Raw genomic sequence first — 20942 nt, forward strand, 5'->3', positions numbered from 1 at the left:
TACAGTACCTGGGACACTTGACATTTCTAAAATCACAAAAGCTCCAGCCAGAACTTGAATGTGGTTTTGTTTTTGAGATATCTACAGTGGAGATTCTGTCTCCTTACACTGCAGCTAGGATGAGTGTCTACAAAAGTAGGGACAGTTTCATGTCTTTTTGATGTGTTTGGGCCAATGATTTTGCTCTTTGGGAAGTGAAATGCAAGTAATTCTGCATCATCCAGGTGTAGATGAGTGCTACTTGGCTAACCTCTGCTACGTCATGTTACTTATACATCATGATCTCTGTCAGCTGTCAGTCAGTGTTGTGATACTGAAGTGTTAGTTGACGAAGTGTTAGTTCCTAGTCCCTAGTCCCTTGAAATTCCTTGTCTTTTTTACAGAGGTATATATAACAGACCAAATTGACAAAACTAAAACTCAATAAATAAATATGGGAAAAATGAATTGATGAAAACAGAAATTTAAAATAAATGATTTTGAAAAATGCAAAAAACATAAAAAATATATATTTACTCATGTCTTTTTTACATTTCCAGACTCATTTATTTATTTTCTTTATTTCTATATTTATTAATTTGTTTATTTTTATATTTGCATATTTATTCTTAATAATGACTTTGAAGTCTACATTTATTTATTTTCATAGTTTCACATCTCCACATTTATTTATTTATGTATTTATTTTTGTATTTCAACATTACTTTGCTCATTAATTCATGCATCTTGTTGTGCATGCTTTATGCGGAAAAGTAAATCCATAAAATAGCTGGATTCCTCCCATCAACCTGAAGTGGGATCGGATAGATTGACGTGATAATGGCACTGAGAGACAAAGGGTAGATGATACAGAGATTGATTGCTTCTACCTTTTAGATAAAACATGTGGAAAAAGATAAACATGTCGAAATACCCAATAAATTAATGAAAAAAATAAATAAATGTATAAACAAATAATTGTGGAAATGAAAATAAAGAAATAAAAGTGGAAATAAATTAATGCATGAATACATGAATGAATAATGTAAACAAGAAAATCATAATGTCCATGAATACAAAAATGAATATAGAAATACATTTATAGTATTTTTGTGTGCAGTGAATAGTATATTAATCTATTTTTTATCTTTATTTCTTCGTTTATCTATTTTTTTTTGTTTTGTTATTTTTGGTCCCTCATACGTATAATCAGTTTAAAAAAAAAATAGTGATTCTAACTCCAGACAAGATTTTCTCATCACCGGACTTTGAATATTACTTTTCAATTTTTTGCGTGCTGGTGCCCTCCGGGTGTCCTTTTTCTAATTTTTGCCCCGTCCCCCAAACATTCTGAGTCAGCCACTGGTAAAGGCTGTTATATTTGTTGACATTATTGCGTTTCTATTGTTCTAATTACACTGCAGTATTTAGCTGAATACCAACATTCAAAGGTTTTCATATTTTCTGAACTATTTCAACTAAAAGTTAATGTCATATTTTTACACACGAGCTTCTTAACGGTTTATTCTGAATTTTCAGTTGCGCTGTTGTTTTGATTCCTTATTTCAGTAGTAATATGAAACGGTAACAAAGTCTCTGACTGGAATTTTTGAGGTGTCAAATATCAGAAAACACCGTACGCTCTACAGCCAATAGGAGTTGCGTATTTGCACAGTATAACATGAGATATCTAACAATTAACTCCGTTTCAAAGGGCGTCAGTTGTCAGACAGAAGTCAGCGGTATTGGAACCTGTCGCTGCTGTAGACGGAGGAGGCAGCGGCCTCTGCCGGTTAGCCACTTTCCCGCCGGTGGGAGGAGCCGCTCACGCAGCTTTATAAAACCGCCTTGATCCCTAAAACGACAACACACCCTAAAGACATACAGCCGCCGACACCAGCTGAGTCACCTCCCAAAGCCACCGACTTAACAGTGAAGCCTCACCGTTTTAACGGAGCAGTGAGAGCGGGCCGCCCGGTGTTGTTGACGTCGCTTGGTGTGAGTCGGTAAAAAAGAGAAAAGAAAAAGAGGAGGGGGGGACTCTGCCGCCGACCACTGGATCCAGACAGCAACGCATTTGCGCAGCACACAGCGACGAAGAAGGTGAAAAAACATCGCAGTGTTTATAAAAATGCCGTTTTCCGTTAACGGCGTCCTTTGCACGCTCGTGCTGCTGGTCCTGTGGCGGGCAGAGGAGCTCGCGGAAGCGTGCAGCTGTGCCCCGGTACATCCGCAACAGGCGTTCTGCAACGCCGATGTAGGTGAGTACAACACCACGGACTGTTCATGTTGTTGTTATTGTTTACCTTGTCCATGTTGCAGCAGGCTGCTGAGGGAGCAACAGCGGCGGGTTGCAGCCGCTCAATCAGCCTCTGGTGCTTATCGCTGGGGTCCAGGGGCTTCTGGAAACCACTGGAAAACCTGGAGGTGGTGGAGGATGTTGCTCCTCAAGGCCATGGCCCTACAGTTTGCGTTTGCATTCAAATTGCAGACTCACGCTGATCCTATTGTCATATTTAGTCATGTCATGATGAAATTCATAGACCCTTATAATCACAAAGCAGCCATTTGTGATGCAAAGAAAAGATATAGTTATATTTAGCTGTCATGGAGGAATGTTTTAAAGGGATCCGAAAACATCTCATCTTGAACTTTAGGCCAGCTTACATCATAATAATGAGTAAAAGCCAACTTTTGGCAATCACTGATGACCAGTTTATGACCATAGTTAACTTTAATGCAATAATATCTGCAGGTTTTCCGAGTAATATCTTAATTTAATTTAAAATAAGGACACCTAAAGGTTCTATCTAAGAGAATGAGGGCACTATGTTTGGGTATGTTCAGTGTTAATTACAGGAAGTAGTCTGGGACTGTGTCTCAGGTTCTGGTGCAGACTGTGTTCACCAGGCAGGCCACTCGCAGCAGCTCTGGGACAAAGCTGCAGCGTCGCCTGGCTTCTGCAGGGCAACGTGGCACAAGAGAGGAACAGAGAGACGAGGAGGGAAAGAGCAGAGAGGAGGACAAGGGATGGAGAGGAAATTTAAGGGAAGACAGAGATAGGGTTAAATCTCAGCTTCAGAATATGACACACTAACAGTTTTCTCCAACTTTTTAAAAAAAGATGTATTTCCATTCCTGCCCCTTTTTCTTCCTGTGAGGGGTGGTGCTGGGAAGAATTAAAGGAATGCTGCTGGGGTTTTCCCAACTTTTCTCAGATGTAATGCTGGGACACACACATGCACACACACTTGCATAGCCCAAATAGACAACTACACGCCCACTGTGGATGGTGGACTCATGCATGTTTACATGCATTCAGAAAAAGGCAATTAATGTGTTAGTCTGACCTTTACCATGCATGTAAACATGAGTTCAGCTGAAATTTTATTAAATCAAAGTTATGTCTTACACATCAAATGATGCAGTTGGAGACGGATTTGCTCTGGTATCTACATGCTTCAGTCAGACCCAAACTGGTTTAGATGTTCTGCACATGCTCTAGTTCATATTGACATATATAAGGATGCTGGGGCCACATTTAAATACCTCACCTTAAGAGATTTTAACTTAGTAAACCTAAGCCAATCTGAAGTTTAAGACATGCTTAGTTTGGCTAGTGGCTAGTTAAGTGCTGGCAAGTCAATTAGCCAATCATTTTAACCCTCTGAGACCAATGTTGTATATGCGATAAGATAACTTGAACCATAAAATGTAGCCACTTGTGTCCTTCTAATGACACTATCCATGCCTGTGTAGCCCTTATGTGGGCTTTTCTAGCGAGCCTGGAACTTGGATGACTTTCTGGGGTCTTTAAAGATTAAATCCACACAAGTAACTCCAATATTGAACGTCTTTTTCTATCCATTTTCACAAATTTTCAATTTTCTGCCACTAACTTGGCATCAGCCACCATACTGTTTTCCCACAATGGCCTGTCGTTGCGACATGCTTTACCAAACTGCATGTCTTTACTCTCAGATCCTGAATGACACGGGCTTAATAGCTTATAATAGAGAGACAGAGAGCTTGTGATGTGGCCCTCTGTGTCACTGCAGACATGAACTGCTTTGAAGAATGTTTTTTTAACCTGAATATTTTGAAGACTTAATGATTACTTTTTTCATTTTTTGTTCCCAGAGAAATGGGAGAGTTTGGTTAAAAAAAAAAAAGTTTTAGTCATTATTGTTTATTGTGTGTTTACCGTTTTTCTTTTCTTTTGTCTTTATAATCCCATAACTTTTTTTTTTTTTAATTCAAGTGACATTACTGCTGCTAACATACTCTTAAAGTCCAAATTGTCCTGAAAATAGGATGTTTAGAGGTTGGTTACAAAATAACTTGGGGTTTGGAGGGCCAAGGTTTTTGGGGCAGCTAGTTAGATTTGTGAGGGTCCTGGTTGGCCCTGGCTACTAATGGCTCCACCCCTGGAACACCATTGGTTCTGCTATTTTCTGCCATAATACTTAAGGGTATTATGAATAAAGATGTTGGATTGTCAAATTTCATTTTTAAGAATTTCAAAATCTAAATGCCCCCTGGACCATAGTTTGGTCAGACTTGCTCTAGTTTCTATACCAGACTTGACCAGGAAGTCACAGTGTCGTCTGCATAAGGATACCACCATTAGCAAGAGATATACTGTGCATTGCATTTGTGCCAGAAATTTAAGTTAGATTATGTGCAGAATGTATTCATTATTTATCATGCAACTAACAAATGTACTTGTTGGCAAGATACAAGAAAGAAGCACCATGGTAACAAGCTAAATGGGAGCATATCATCTACCCTATGGAGCTGGGCATGCCTTTGTCAGTAAATCCACTCTCCAATTACTTAATCGTGATTTAATCATAGCTTGACTTCACTATGCATGTAAATGTACTGACTGGCCAAAAACACATCTGTCTGTCAGTTCAGGGTGTGTTTTCAGGGAAAATTCAATAAAACACCTTGGTCAAAGTCAAAATATGCATGGCATCCTTGAAAAAAGGAAACTTCCAAGCCTCACTTCTATCCTGGCTCTATCTTGTTCCGTCTTCTTATTCGCACACTTCCACATACACGGATGTGTTTGTGGTTAAGATGTCTATCTGTGTAATTTCACATTGCAAAATGACCACTCTATTTTCAGGTGTGACTCAATGTTTCACTTAGCTGGCAGGTCTTAGAAACAGGATGTCTCAAAGGAGAAGTAGGGGGGGTGTTCATGTTGTTTTCTAAGGAGAGGATGCAGTTTAAAGACATGCAGACCACTTAAGCCAACAATGGTTGATGTCATGGGTTTTTGGGTGGACCTGAGGACGGAACTGAAGGATCTTAAAACATCAGTCTGTCTCGGGGACAAAGAGAAGGAGGAGGAGTAGGACAGAAATGGATTTTGCCGGCTTGCATTGAGCACAAAGTCAGAATAGAGTTGGTTGTCTGGTTTCCAAGAATGTGAATGTAGGCAACAACAAAGTGACATTGTCGACACTTTTGTGGTCTGACAATTGATATTTGTGTTTTTGGTGAAATGGGATCTCCCTCTACATGCAGGCACAAGCACCAGTGTGGGTTTTTTTTATGTGTCACCTTCTGTTTTCATGCTAAACCGTGCTCCAGGTCAAACCACAAGCCATGAAGATCAAGCAGTGTCATGCACTCACCACACACAATCACACACATTTGCTGTATGCACATGTGCTCACACAAACATCCTCCTTTCATATAAATCTGCTGCCCACAAAGGGGAACTTCCCCAGCAGCCCTGCCCAGGCAGACTGTCCTGAGGCCGGGCGCCATGAAAGACCAGAGTCACCCCGCCGTCTGCAGGCAGGAGAGGACATGCAACGCATGCAGACACACTAACTGCAAAACTCAATTTATGGAGACATTAAGGGTTTTTTTTGTTTTGTTTTGTTTTTTGAAAACATAAGTTTAACTCTGTGTTGCTCAATACATTAGACTGCTGTGGAGGGTTTTCAAACTGGTCTGATGGATACTGCGTGATCACATAGTGTGTTTCCAGATTTATATATTTTATTATATTTTTTTACAAGGTATACATTATTTGTGTGGTTTTCCTCAAAATATATATGAAAAAAAACTGCAGAAGTAGAGGGCTTAACTACATTGCGTTATGATCCAAAGATTATATATTGGCTGATGAGAAACAACATGAAAAAATATTTTATCTGTGTAAGTGAGGAGAGTTTTTTTGTTGGTTTGTTACAGATATCCTTTTGGCTTTTTTGCCTTCATTGTAGATAAGAAAGTGGACAGACTCGGAAACTAGAGAGAGTAGGGAATGACATGCAGGAAAGGAGCCATTTGCTGGATTTGCTGCCTGCTTTGAGGCCTCTTTACAAGTGGCTGCGTTGACATTAATTAGGGATGCATGCAGATAGCCAATTAAATGACCTAACACCTACGTAGTCTGCGCCTTCATCACTACTTGATTAAATGACTTATTATTTGACTAATTAAGGCACAATCCAGGTCAAACACTGTCTAAACTGCTGTGAAGCTGTCCACCACTGTCAGCCACTGTAGCTCTGGTTAATTGGTCTTGCCTTGCAGCTTTATTGCTTTTAACAGGAATGTAAACTACAGCAAGCTGATAGCACCGATAGCATGAATCCAAAAACAACAATCCACTGAAAATATGACTAAAAACCTCCAGCAGGGATCACTGTACAACAGGCAACATCTTTACACAACTAAACACATAAAACACATCTGAACACTCTGCCCAAGGCATGATGGGAAACTCTGCTGACACATCCCCCAGATATGAAAAACTGTTGTCAAGAGAGGTGGGAAAGTTCACGAGTATGATACTCAAGTAAAAGTAGAGTTACTCTGGTTAAAACTTTCTTACGTAGAAGTGAATGTGTTGATTGTTTCATAATGAACTTTAAAAAGTACAGTTACATGGAAAAACTACTCAATTACAGTAATCTGAGGAAAAGTAATCAGTTACTTTCCACCCCTGCTGAAACCATACTAAACTGAATTTTCAGGACGTCAGTGAGTAGAAATGCTTAGCTTAGCAGTTTGTTGTCCACATTTGAAAATCACATAAGCTAGAGAGAGTGCTTGTATTGCATTTCTGCCAAAAGCTAAGGATATAGTGTTTACCAAATGTATGGTGCTGTTTTCACTGTTCAACATGCGACTGGTTAGCTTTTTGCTAACTTATGAGCAAGGCCAATAAAGGTCTGTAGTACCTTGCTGAAAAGGGGCATATCACCATATATTCTAGTGGAGGCAGACCTATGCCTGTTGAGTTACCTTGTAAACATGGAAAAGTATTGTGTGATTTCTCTACAAAGTAATTTTGACCTGTGCTGAATGCTCTGCATCTCATGTAACTGACCTCACTAAAGACACCAGGCTTTTGTCTTTGCCTCACAGGTTTTCATTCAGAGGTCAGAGACAAGCTGAATTGTGTTTTAGGGCGGTCTGTCTCGGGTCAAATGAGGGGTTGAACAGAAGGCCCACATACATCTGGAGCAGAACAAACCACATCAGGAGAGCCAGGGATGATTTGGTGGTCACTGGAGTATGAAAAAAGAAAAGAATAGTCATGTGATGGATTGAAGGGGGGGCACTGTGTGTGTGCTTAAACGGGGTCTGGGTATGGAAAACATTGCGTAGTGCAACTGATACACATGTATAAGTCATTAAATGCCGTCTTGGTCGGGCGGGTAGGGGAGCAGCCGAAATGTGGGTCAGTTGGTGGTTTATGGGGGGGCTGGGCTCCTGCTGGTGATCCAGTGACTTCAGGATCAATCTGTGGTGAAACTTGGCCGCCTGTGGACCCCCTGTTGTTGTACTGTTTTGCATCACGTTGTGTAGTCTGCAGCCTCTACAGCACACTGTTTAGACTGCACAGGATGATCTGCTCTGGTTTTATTGCAGGAGAAGTAAACATGTTTGCAGCAGCTGAGGCGAAGCTGGTGTAATAACAATGTGTAGTGAATAACAGAATAATTTCCCCTCAGTATTGTGTCCTGCTGCTGATTCTTTGCTCATTAGTTTGCGGCCCCGAACGAGGTCAGGAAATGAGAGCGGAAAAACTGTGAGGAATGCAGGAGAGTGTGCCAGCCAGGTATACTGCTGTGTGTGTTTATGTGTGTATTCTGGCTGCTGCTGCATATTTGCATAAGCATCAGATTGGAAATAAAGTTGACTTGTAATAAACTGAGAATGATTTCTCAGAAGCCCTGGTGTAAGCTTTAACACTCGTATAGCTGTGCAGATACCAGCTCCAGAAATGCCAACCACTGATGCATTGTTGGTAGCCATGGCTATTTTGTCAGTATGCAAGTCTTGTAATATTTTGAATGAATTATTAGGAAGCTAAACCTCAAAAGAGTCAATCAGAACTTCAGGCCAGATCAAATAAAACTTGTTTGTCTTCAGAGATTGAGCCCCCTTTTTCACCTGCATGACCAGCAAATGTTAAAGCTATTATAATGAGGTTTTTTGTCAAAAAGGCAAAGGTAGGTGTCAGATACACCTTGTCCAAAGCATTGCCAACTTATACAAAGCAAAAGTGCACTACAGGAGCTTTAGTACTGTGTAAAAGGAGGGTAAAAATGCAGATATTCCACACTATAAAGCTGGGCAATCTCAATCACAATTTTGGCTTCCCACAATCATAAAAACCAGGTAACTGAGACCAAATGATCGTGTGTCTTACTGCACTTGTTTTGTCCTTAAAGGGATACTTCAACATTTTGGCAAATTTGCTCATTGCCATAATTCCTATAGTCTTAGTAAGAGGTTTGTTACCTTATGCTGGTGCAAGCTATTTTTAGATCGGCGCTGCCGAGTTGGGAGCTGCTGTGCCAACTCTATGGAGTCTTACGGTATTCCGGCTTTCCCTTATCAAACTCATCAAATACACAATTCAACAACTCCAAAACGCTCTCGGGGACAAGTTGTGACCTGCACATTCCCCACGCTATGCACGGACAACTAAAGGTAACAAACCTATTAGTAAGACTATAGGGATTATGGCAATGAGCGAATATGACAAAATGTTGAAGTATCCCTTTAAAAAGATGACAAAGACAGCCTTTCTGTGGAAAAATGCAAAAACACTCAGAATCATAAGGAACCACTTTGGTGTTTGAGAAGTCTCACATGGAACAATGCAAAATAAGTTACAGAATTTGTTAAGCAGTTGTGGCTACCCTTCAAGGCAACACATTGAATTTATTCAGTCATTTAAACTCAAACCACAGAAGCAGATGTTATAAAATCAATGAGCAGTTGTTTATAGTAATCATGATTTCAATATCAGTCAAAATAACCATGATTATGATTTTAGCCACAATCAAGCAGCATTCTCACTATTTTGTGTGTGCGTGAGTGGGTGTGGGCGGGGAGGGGGGGGGGGGTCGGTATTACATAATAACTGCTTCTGATCCCTTGAATATAGTCTCAACGTTTAACTATTTTCAAATAGAGATAGAGTTGTTAATATTGTAGTCCCTTACATTTCTCAGATGTGTCTTGTGAAAAAGTCAGTGAGTGTTTTGTGTATATATATTATCCCTACCAGTCATTGGTCAAAAATGCTTAATTTGTCTGTCAGTGATTGTATTAAGGGCTGTTTGGGAGCCGAAAGAGCCGGCTCTTCTTGCTAAACTGTAAAACCCTCTCCAGTATCAAAAGTGGCTACTCAGTACTCAGTGATTAAGTAAAATTTAAATGACATACTTTTTAACTTTTACTTGAGTAGATCTATGGATTACTACTTTTACTTCTACTTCAGTAAATTTTATCCAAAAGTCTGGTACTTTTTCCACCTCTGCGTATACCTCAAGAAGGAAGTGCCATATTTGCCTCTACAATGTATTTCCACTTTTAGATTTTATCTTAAATTCAATTTTACATTTATGTAATAACCACATTGCAAACATTAGAGACTAAGAAACGTTTCATGAAACAGAAAAAGGTGATCAAATCTAATCTAATCTAATTAGATAATGTATAGACCTGTTTAAGAAATAGTTACAGGAACAGTGGCTCGCTTTAGCTTCGTTAGCTTCTAACATAGCTATGCTAGCTACGTAATTAACGCCACTACATAAGCCAATGCTAAGTTTTCTTTAGCAACATGAGCTTCAGCAAACTTAGCTAAAGCTAATGCTGCCATCAGCTTTGTTAGTTTAGCTTTGGCAATGTGAGCTTTAGCAAATGTAGCTAAGTTAGCTACATAGATAATGCAGCTAATGGAGCTACTTAATCAATGCTTGCTGCGTTAGAATGTTTTCATGTAGGAAGAGCTTTTTTTCTCAGCAGACTGTTCACTCAGCTTTTGAAACATTTTTGATTAGGTTTTGTAGGTCATGTTTTGACCTATATTTCAAAACTAAGATATTGTTGGTATCCTACCTCTTACCTTAACGCTTACCCTAATCCTGAAAGAAGGTTAAATCCTATTTTATTTCAAAAGCTGTTCTGTGCATGCACAGAACACCTTGGCCAGTGTGATTTGAATACCTGCAAGAGTAAATCGATCTCCAGCTGCATTATGTAGGTATTTTGTACAACTTTGATGAATTTGTTTTAGTATGATTTCAGTCAGACTATTTTTTTTACATGCATTTTAAAAGTCCAGTTTTAGTCAGATTAAAATGATAAATGTCTGTAAACAATAAGTCATTAGAAGATTTAGTTTAGACTGGAGGATGGGGTAATCGAATTTGTTGTAGGGTTAGGTTTTATTTTTATGTGAATTCTTTATAGTGTTTGTTTTTGTATTAGGAGTTATCTATGCTAATTCAAAATTCTAAGTTACCACTGCAATTTAAAAGGGGTTTTTTATGTTTTTAATTATCATCATGTTTTTTTTGTGTGTTCTTCTGTTTTAAAAGTATTGATTCATGCACCATTTAAAAGTATGGAATTAGTGCCCAATTCTTACCTTATACATGATATACCTCATATATATAAAATACAATATGATATTGGTGTATAGACAATCCTGGGTTGGCCACCCTAGGTTTATTGATATGATGTCTTTTTTAAAACGGAATCTTCTCATGCCTTTGTTTTAATCATTTTCTGAAGTAGCAGTAGCGATTAGATATTAGCATCACATGGGTCAGGATAAAGACATTTTGCAGCATCACTTTCCTGTTCCTTCTCAATCATACATGGATTGTTTAGTGATTACTGAAGTCCATTTTCAATCATAAAGTGGCTGTTTAGAAATTTTCATGATCTATTATGTTATGTCATTTTTAAACCATGAGGTTTTGGATGGTTTTCAGTCCAAAGTGGGTCATTTAAAGATGTCAGCTTTGGTATTTCATAACCCTGACATTTCCTTAAGATGCATTTAATCATCTATTTATTACTGTAATGATGTGTTCAGAAAAACATGCACATTGACCCAGAGGAAAAATAAAAACACAGGTAAAGGATTTGCACGGGGGGGAGCAGAAGAACAAGAGAGACCCGATTAACTCAGGGAGCCATGAACCCCCATATTTGTGTCTGCTCCAAGTCATAAACTGAACCCAAGGGTGTCGCAGCCACAGCAGTCTATGTGTACGTGTCCTCTGTTCCTGCTATATTATGTTTTTTTTTCTCTCTATTGCTCATATTTTCCATTCTGAATAAATGCCCCAAGCATAGCTGAAGCCTGATGTAGTCAGTCAGGCCATTAAAACACACAAAAAAAAAAACACATGGTGGGAAACCTGCCTCTAGCCCACTCTTTCTCTTTATATCTGACTGCTTTATTTTTAGTTCTGTTTCATATCAGGCAGGGTTCTTTGTATTCATTATCATTTCAAACAATTCATTCTGCCTAAATCTACCCCCCTGCAATTACCATTTAATGCTATGGGTTGAGCACAACTTCCAGTAGAAGTTGGATAAAGCTATTGTTGTGTAAGTTTTAACCGGACCTATATTTTATATATTTTATGTGGAAATATGAACAGTATTGATCAACACTGATCAAAATTGAGTAAAAGAAAATACATGTTTAAAAATTTCAAAGACAGCAATGTTTTTTAATGGTTAATGATGTCAAACTTTAAGTTTCATTTCACAGCACCTACTGTTTTTTTATCCTTTTTACTTTGCCATTTGGTCTGTTTACTTTAGTGACTTTTGCAAATGTAGATCTCTCTGTGCTCTCATTGTTTAACCTCACTGATTTTTAAAGAAGAAACTGTAGAGGATAAAAAGAAAAATCAAACATGATAGACTTCCTGTAGGAAGGTCCTGAGGAATCCCAGATATGGTCTTGATTGTCATTCACTGTGACACACCACAGGACAAAGCTATCGACCTTCATTGCGAAGTGGCCCTAAAACCCTGTGACTGCTGGATGTCAATATAATCGTACTTATGTGTAGTCTGACCTTGGTTTCAGTGTAATACTCAGAAACTATCAGAAAAATATTTTGTGGTTGATTATCAGAGATGTCAAATCTTTGATGAAAAGTTATTTATTTTAGTATCAGTATATTTGAACTTCTGACTTTCTTGTCATTTTTAAGGCTGAAATACCTACAGTGAGCTCAGGCCTTGTTCATAGACCTATTGTTATTTCATACAGCGATGCTCATTCTATAAATATTTATTGTTGCTGTGATTGTTTTATTTTACTTTGTCTTTCATTTTAGGACTGTGTTGTGCTATGTGATTTGATACATGTTCTTATATTTCCTATATAGTGATTCGGGCGAAGGTGGTGGGTGAGAGAGAAGTCGATTCTGGGAATGATATCTACGGGAACCCCATCAAGAGGATCCAGTATGAGGTCAAACAGATCAAGGTACAAATACGGTTAAAAGTGGAACCGTTTTTACTCAATAATATATCAATCTGAAGGCTCTTTGTGTTGATGCCTCAGTCTGACCTTTGAATCGCCGCTGTGGTCTTTCCAGATGTTCAAAGGGCCTAACCAGGACATCGAGGCCGTCTTCACTGCTCCTGTATCTGCTGTCTGTGGTGTCACTCTGGATGCCAGCGGCAAGAAGGAGTACTTGATCTCAGGTGTGTACTGCTTTATAGATTTCATGTTTTCTAGTTTTGCATTTTAAATAATGGCACAAGTCATTTTTGTCTCTTGTTAACAATTAAAAAAGATTTAGTAAAATATGATCAGTTAAAGGTTTGATTTAAGAATTTCATCCACATGTAAAGTATGAACAGAGACAGAAGTTGGTTAGCTTCCCTCTGTGTAACAGCATTTCCCAACAGCATGTGATGTAAGTGGCTACCGGTGACAAAATCAGCTCAGCTCAATCTTTCTGCTGTTACTGTCCAAACAGCCTGCAAGCCATGTTAACTCTGATGCCCCTCTATTTTAATTTCTGTTGCTCGGCTAGAAGCTCTTCAGGGTGCTGGGAGTGTCCTACAGGAAGATTTTCTTGATTTTCTCTAATTAGTCTCACTCAACAGGTAGAAGTAGGGTTCTGTAAATATCCACATCTTTTTTTTTAAATGATATACTCTGACTTGTGTAAGTATGGAGGCAAAATATTTGGCTGACCACCATCAAAGGCTCGTCAGTACAAAGCAACAAACTTGAGTTTCTCCATGTTTGAAATAAAAGCACTGGAGTCCAAACGTCTGGGGGTGTAACAGTTAGTAGAGGTCATAGTTTGAGGTCATGGTTCGGTAAGGTTTCAGTACATGATTACATAAAGGAACACAAAGACCCACATTTATAATTCTAGGTTTACCTCTCTCTTTATTATATTTTTTGAACTAACATCACTGCAGTTTATACTTTGTTCAGTCTAGTGTTATTTTCAACTCTGTAATAGCTAGTTCAGCATGGATATATTAAACATGATACAAAAAAGGAAAACAAAAACGTATTCAATAAAAGGAAAACGGAAAAGCAGAATATCTCCTGATTTGAAAGAATAGGAATAAATACAATATAAAATGCAAATTAAATACATGCATTTTAAAGCAATGTATCATATGAAAAGTGCTGTGGCACTGTTAGTAAAAAGAGGGCATAGTGATTACTAGTGCAAAATCCTGACTCATGTTTTTCAGTGAAGGACCACTGACCGGTTTATGTAAACACAGGATATTGCAATGGAGTATGAGCAGAGTGCTTTAATACAGGCTTGTAGCTGCTGTTCTCTACGTCTACAGGTCCGTGTATGGTCTTTAAAATGTATCAGCAATGACCCTCAGGAATTGCCTCAATAGTGTCTTCTTTTGTGCTCTTACATAACACTGCCAAGAAGTAGTTTTACCTGGATTTATGAAATTTGGTGTATACTCATGGCTTGAGGAGATCTACAAAAATCCCAGTGGGACCGTATTTCTATCTCTAATAAGAAATCCACCATTTTGAATAAATTAGCAAAAAACCGTGGTGATTTGGGCCTTTTTGCAGCGATCATATTTGCTCTAACTATTTTTTAGAAATGTGTAAACTGCTTTGGCAATGCAAACTGATATTTTTCATGCCAGTAAAGCTTGTTGAGTTGAACTGAATTGAAAAGTCATCGACTTAGAAAACATAGACATAGAAATTAACCCTGTGATTCAGCACACACACAGTGGAAATAATACGAATGACAGATGGAAGAGCAACTCCGTTCACTGACAGACAATCTGATAGTGACTTTGAAATGTAAAGGTTGGGGCAAATGAACATTAGATCAAGACTAACAGGCCATTTGGTGGGTTGTAGGAGTACAGCTTTGTGTTATTATGGGTAATGATATGCTGCTTACTGAGCTTTGTGGAGCCAGGGAGTCACCTCGTCTGTTTTAGTACAGCTTTAGAGGGTAGTAAACATCCCAAGATTTCAGCCTGTTCTTGAACATTTTACTGTCATATGTTAATAAAGACCTTTAAGTTGTCGTAAGGCAGACAGGAATAGCAAGCTGATTTTTTCCCCCTTTCTAGCCTCTGTGCTAAGCTAAGCTCAGCTAAACTAAATGAATAAGCATACTTGCTCCCTTATTGTTTGTATGCTAGCTGTTATAGTAATTGACAGTAGCAAAGCCAGTCAGTAGCAGCCTGAAATATAGTAAAATATAGAGCAGGGAGTAAAGGAGACGCAGAGGAACATGATGTCATACACGCTCTGGTTTCCCCATCGCAGACAGAGATGCACCCACAAACTCTCGCCCTAATTACATAGAGTTGTAAGAGAGGGAATTGCTGAAGCCAGCGTTTTCTCTCTCTCAGACTCGAGATGTAGGACTCCAGCAGTGGGAAAGACAGTTAACTTTCTGCTGACCGAGGCGACTTTAGAAATGATTAATCTTTCCTGCAGTTTGAAGGGTTAACAGTTGGACTTGTTACAGTGAGGCGTGAGTCAGTCTCATCTGCGAGGACATGCTGTAAAGACTTCAACATGTCGAGAGCTGCAGGGGTGAATTGAGGAGGACGCGGCCTCAGCAGATCTGTAAACTCAGCGTGAAATATTTTCTTGTTTTGACTGGTGACGCTCAAGCATGAAACATAAACCCTTGAGGACAGGTGGTCTTTGTTTATGCCTGCAGCAGCTTGAAAAATCTGTTCTTTTACATGTATCTGTTATCAGACGCCCTTTATAAATGCATTATGAGCTGCTTATTCATGCTTTACAAAACTTGTAATGTTGAATGTCTTAAATTTCCTGTCACATATCCATCATGTTGATGGTTTTTGATGGTTTTACAGGCAAAGCGGAGGCCGGTGGTAGCATGCATGTGACGCTGTGTGACTACATTATGCCTTGGGACTCCCTGAGCAACACCCAGAAGAAGGGTCTCAGCCAGCGCTACCAGATGGGCTGTGAATGCAAGGTATGACGTTAGGGTTTTTTTTCCTCATCTTGGAATACAAAACCAGGCAAAACAGGGCAAATGAGAAGAGAAACAACAGCTGCAACAACAAAACCTAGAACAAATGGTGAACTGACTTTGATGATCAAGCATTCATGAACAACAATCCAAAGCGTTTTAGTATTATTGTCTCTAAAAAGGATATGCATTTGTCCTACCTGTATTTTGTATCTGTCATTGTTTGGTTAGGAAACCACTGACATAATGTCTATTTTAATTTATTTTTAACATTGCAGCAACAACCAAAAATCCTAAAAGTATTTGGGTGAAATCCTGGCCAAAAAGATGGTAAAGTTGGGCTAATATTTGCCTTCTCTTATTTGTTATTGCTAGTTTTTAGAGGCTGCCCATCCTAGAATCAATATTATTTACAATTCTAAAATATAGTATTAAGAATTAATATTAAACTAATATTAAAAGAATCACACCTCTGGTGCATTTAGACAGTGAAAAGTTTGTTTAAAACCCTATTGTTAAAGATACATATTCAACTTTATCTTGTTAACAGTACCACTCTCAGAACAACAGGTCCTGGGCATTACAGAAAATATAATTTTCAGCTTATAACATTAAGCTGGATGCCTGACCTAAAAAGAATGAAGCAGTATGTACTAAATTGGAGATTCTTTCTTTCAAAACAACCACCGTTGGCTAAGTCAGTGGTTCTCAAATGGTGTGGCAAGGCACACTGATGTGCCTTGAGCCAAGTCTTGGTGTGCCATAGCAGTTTGTACAATTATACATACTTACTTCAACTATACAGTAAATTAAGTTTAGTCAGGACCACTTTGTCAAGAAACACATGCAGTTATTGCTGTTACACATATGTGGCTGCTCTGGGAAGGAGGAGCTGGGGTGGAGGAGGATTGTAAAAAGTGGCTTGGAGAGGGAGCAGCAAAGCATAGCCAGGTCAGAGCATTTTAAATATGGCAGCATGAGTGCAATTAGCTATTAGTATGCTTAAAAGCAAATCAGCTGGCCATCATGTGATGAGGGCTTGCATGAGATCAGCTGATCTTATTATTGTTTTGAATAGTCAATTTTTTGTGTGCCTTGAAATTTTGGCTTGAACTTAGGTGTGCCATGGGCAAAAAAAGATTGAAAACCACAGGGCTAAGTCACTTTAGTAAGTCATTTGAAGAAATGTGTTTTTGTTATTACCAAACCTGCATCAGAAGTACTACCAACATTTGCAGGTACAGTAGACTCCTCAGGAATAAGGTGAATAGACCCATTTTAGTGGTAGTTATGTGAAAAGTGGCTCACTTTAGCTTTATAAGCTTTAGCTAAAGCTAATATAGTTACACCAGCTATATAGTTAAAGATACTACGTAAGCCAATCCAACTACATTACCTTTAGCAATGTAGGCTTTAGCAAATGTAGCTAAAGCTTATGTTGCTATGTTAGCTCTGTACGTAACCTAGCTATGTAGCTAAAGCTAAAGTAGCTACGTTAGCCTAAGCAAACATAGCTTTGTTTTCTTTAGCTACATTAGCTACCTAACTGTAACCTATGTTTTTTACGTACAGTAGCTAGTGTAGCTTTGTTAGCTTCAGCCTTAGCTACGTTAGCTGTATTATTTTGTTTTTATGGAGGACATGCTTTTGTCCTTTCAGCAGACTGTTTACTCTGCTTTATCAAACGCTTTGTAATTAGGTTTTGCAGGTCAGGTTTTTTTTTTTAACTTTTTGTATCCTTAACCCTTACCCTAACTGGAAGTTTAACACAAATTCATTTTGAAAGTTTAAGCTGGTATTTGCCTTCTTGACAGAGGCTCAGCTCACAGTAGCTCACAGCAAACACTTAAATAATACATATAGTATCTTTGGGAATATTGTTCAGGTTTTCTGTTTTAACTGTTTTTAGTTGCCATTGAAATTCTAAATATACTACTCAGTCCTTTATAATGTTTATGTAAGATACAATAGTACATAAAAACTGCTTAAAATATGCTTTCAGTGAAATAGTGTTATGTGTCTTTGTAGATTGTGCGCTGTACCATCTTACCCTGTGAAATATCCGCTCCTGAGGAGTGTCTGTGGACGGACCTGATGATTGAGAAGCAGGTTCACGGACGTCAGGCCAACCACTATGCTTGCGTCAAGAGGGTGGATGGATCCTGCTCCTGGTACCGTGGTGTGGCACCACCCAAGAAAGACTTCCTGGACACAGAGGACCCTTAGTCACGTGGCACACCAAATAAATATAAATGATTAAATGGAAATTTAAGACGACAACATCAGGCAAAGTGAATTTTGATATATGTAGAAATAAACAAAACTAATGTGACTGAGATAACCAGCTGGTCTGAAAACAATCTTTAGCCTCTCTTTGTGTTTGTTGTCTGTAAGTGTAAGAAAAAAGCAACATGAGGCTACTTTAAAGCTCAGCATTGCTCGACATTCACTGACTTAGATGAGGCTCAAGGGTTGTTTTCGGATACAGTTTCTGTAAAAACAACTAAAATAGCATCATGAGACATAGACTGGTCGAGTGATGATGTAACTTCCTCCTGAGGCTGGCGTCAGGAGGACATTAATGGGACAGAGCGCTTCCCGCCCCGTAAAGCTCTTTCTTTTTCAGCTCTGCTCTCCAAATCCATCAATCAATCCTAGATCCAGACGACCATTCGTTACCCATCCTGTTACTACTTTTATTACCTCATTCTCCATTTTTATTCCAAAGCCAAAATCCAAGTTGCCTTTTTTTAAATGATTGTCTCGCTCTTTCCGAACATTATTATTTACTGCTTCTCTTATTGTCTCTGTGGGGTGTTGTTTGGCCACTGGTGACGTCAGACACCCACAACACACTTCATGCTTTCCTTTAAAAAGCACATGAGTCATCTTGCATAGCTGATCTTTTGTGGTTTTGTGAGGTGAAAAATTTTTTTCTTGTCTTGATTTTTAACTGAAGTGTGTGACCTCCACAGGCCTCGCTGGACCAGTCTATGCTATGTAAAGATAAGTGCTCTAAATTTAAACGTGCTCTTGATGTAGAACAACACAGAAACAATCAAATACCCCAGATTTCTTGCTCCTCCTCATCTCATCTTCATCACTTTACCTTGTTGCCCCCACTATGTAGCTGTACAGTTCCTATGCATATACTTTTGTTGTTACTTGATAATTATTTACTGCATTAGAACTAGATTTGCACTTTTTGAGGATGAGTTCCAGTAAAGACAAGAGCCTAAACTCACTGATGTTCGCCCAGACTGAGAGATCCACCTCAGGTGGATTGCCTATTTTAAGTACTTTTGATGCACCATATTTACTAGCGTAAGCATATTTCTCCTATCTTTGTAATGGGAGTTAAAACGGTACCTGCAGTAAAAGGAGAAAAAGGGGCGCAGGAGGGATTCAGGAAGAAAAAGAAAGGGAAGTTAAAGAGTTGGTGGGGTGTTTTTTCAGTGTCTTTGTTTTATCTGTTGATTGTAAATGCCAAAAGCAGTTTTTGATTTTCTGATATATTCTTGCAGGTGATTAATTTCATTAGTAATAAGGTCTTTACATGCTTAATGTTAGCTTTGACTTGTCTCTCCTGCTCCTTCCCATTATTAATGAAAGCTTTATTGCTATCATAGAAAGCAAGTTACTCAAAGTTTACAGTGCTGTTTTATAAACCTCAAGCTACATTAACAAAAAAAAAAAAACTATATATGATGGAGTATTAGAGGCATAATTTAAAAGTAAACTCTTTCAATTTTCCATTACTTTGTATTTTTTCAGTGTTATTATTATACCTGTCATGATTTTTGTGTGTTTTTGGCTGTCTTTGTCAAAGATGTATTTAGCTGTAGTGTAGAGTTGAGAGGGTCCTCTTGCGCTGGAGTAACGTGAGAGTGAGAGAGATTAATCCTTTTTGGAGAGGTGTAGAGAAATGAGAATGGGTACTTTGTATGAATAGAGGACTGTGCATGTGTTGATGCTTTGTGTAAGTCCAGGCAAAGGACAAAATATTCAGTATTATCAAATAAAAACGTTTGAAAGAATAAATGATGTATGTGTATTATTTGCTTAAGATGTTGATTATATGTATTAAATTGATAACCCCCTGTTTTTTTTTGTTTGTTTGGCTGAGCACTTTTTTTAAAAAAGGAATACAATTTGGTACAAATACTAAAACATTTTGTCTTGAAAACAGTCAAAATACTTGGCGTTTAATTTGCAACAGATTTCATGCTAAATAATAGGGATAGCACATCAATAACATCTTGTTCCATCCTTGCATTCTAATTTCAATTTCCTTTTTCCAAATATTATATTATAACAAAAGTACATAAGTTATTCAAGGCTAATGTTCTATGCTATGCAAACTAACTAGCTTTACATATTTGGTCCTTAGCTAGTTACATTGATTCTGCCTTAGGCAAAGTTTGTTTTCGTAGGCACAATTTAATATCACTAGAGAAAGGGTGTTGTAAGGTTTTGACTGTAGTTCAAATATATAAATAACAAAATGTTGGGATTTTATTGAGCCTAATGTGGCAGAATTCAACATAGGCTAGCTAACTTGACATTTTTTATTGGTTTTCTGCCAAAGGCAAAGTTATTGTTTCCATAAGCACAATTTAATATAAACAGAGAAAGGATGTGGTTAGATTTAGTAGTTCAAATATATAAAGTGTTGGGATTGAATTGAGGCTAATGTTGAATTGAATGTAGACTAGCTAGCTTTGCATTTCTGGTTCTTGGCTAGCTACATTGCTACACTGCCTCAGATAAGGTTTTCAGCTAAGGCACAGTTTAATATCAACAGAGAAAAGATATGTTGAGATTTGGAACGTGGTTTGAATATATAAAGAATAAACTGAATTTTGTCAAGGCTAATGTGGAAGAATTGAATGTAGGGTAAGCTACCCTTACAACTTTGGTCTTAAGCTAACAACATTAGCACACAGGTTCTGACTGCAGAAAAAATAGATTTGATGACATAGGCCAGCCCTTGCCAAACTACAGTATGCTGTGGCCGAAATTTAAGACGTGATAATCTTTTGAGGTCTACCAAAAACCAAGACTCAAATATTTACCTTTTATACATCATATCTTTGTTTCATAAACAGGGAATTCAATGCAAATGTTATGCTTTCAGAGATTACCATTGGCATTACTAAGAAAGTGCAGGGTAACAAAGAA

General features: G+C 38.2%; 1 protein-coding gene across 1 annotated transcript; it reads left to right on the top strand.

Moving 5' to 3' along the window:
* Positions 1-1834: 1834 nt before the first annotated feature.
* On the top strand, positions 1835-19798 carry timp2a (TIMP metallopeptidase inhibitor 2a). The gene is made up of 5 exons (XM_041815735.1): positions 1835-2240; positions 12672-12772; positions 12885-12993; positions 15640-15764; positions 17790-19798. The coding sequence occupies exons 1-5, from the start codon at positions 2111-2113 to the stop codon at positions 17985-17987; spliced, it is 663 nt and encodes a 220-aa protein (XP_041671669.1). The 5' UTR covers positions 1835-2110; the 3' UTR covers positions 17988-19798.
* Positions 19799-20942: the final 1144 nt, after the last annotated feature.

This window comes from Cheilinus undulatus, linkage group 20, assembly GCF_018320785.1.
Source record: "Cheilinus undulatus linkage group 20, ASM1832078v1, whole genome shotgun sequence".
NCBI classification, from domain to species: domain Eukaryota; kingdom Metazoa; phylum Chordata; class Actinopteri; order Labriformes; family Labridae; genus Cheilinus; species Cheilinus undulatus.

Bases quoted from the DNA above. Each gene is read 5' to 3' on its own strand.
- timp2a (XM_041815735.1), top strand. From the start codon at position 2,111: ATGCCGTTTTCCGTTAACGGCGTCCTTTGCACGCTCGTGCTGCTGGTC. The intron at 12,773-12,884 runs GTACAAATACGG...TGGTCTTTCCAG, and splicing joins ATGAGGTCAAACAGATCAAG to ATGTTCAAAGGGCCTAACCA. The intron at 12,994-15,639 runs GTGTGTACTGCT...ATGGTTTTACAG, and splicing joins GAAGGAGTACTTGATCTCAG to GCAAAGCGGAGGCCGGTGGT.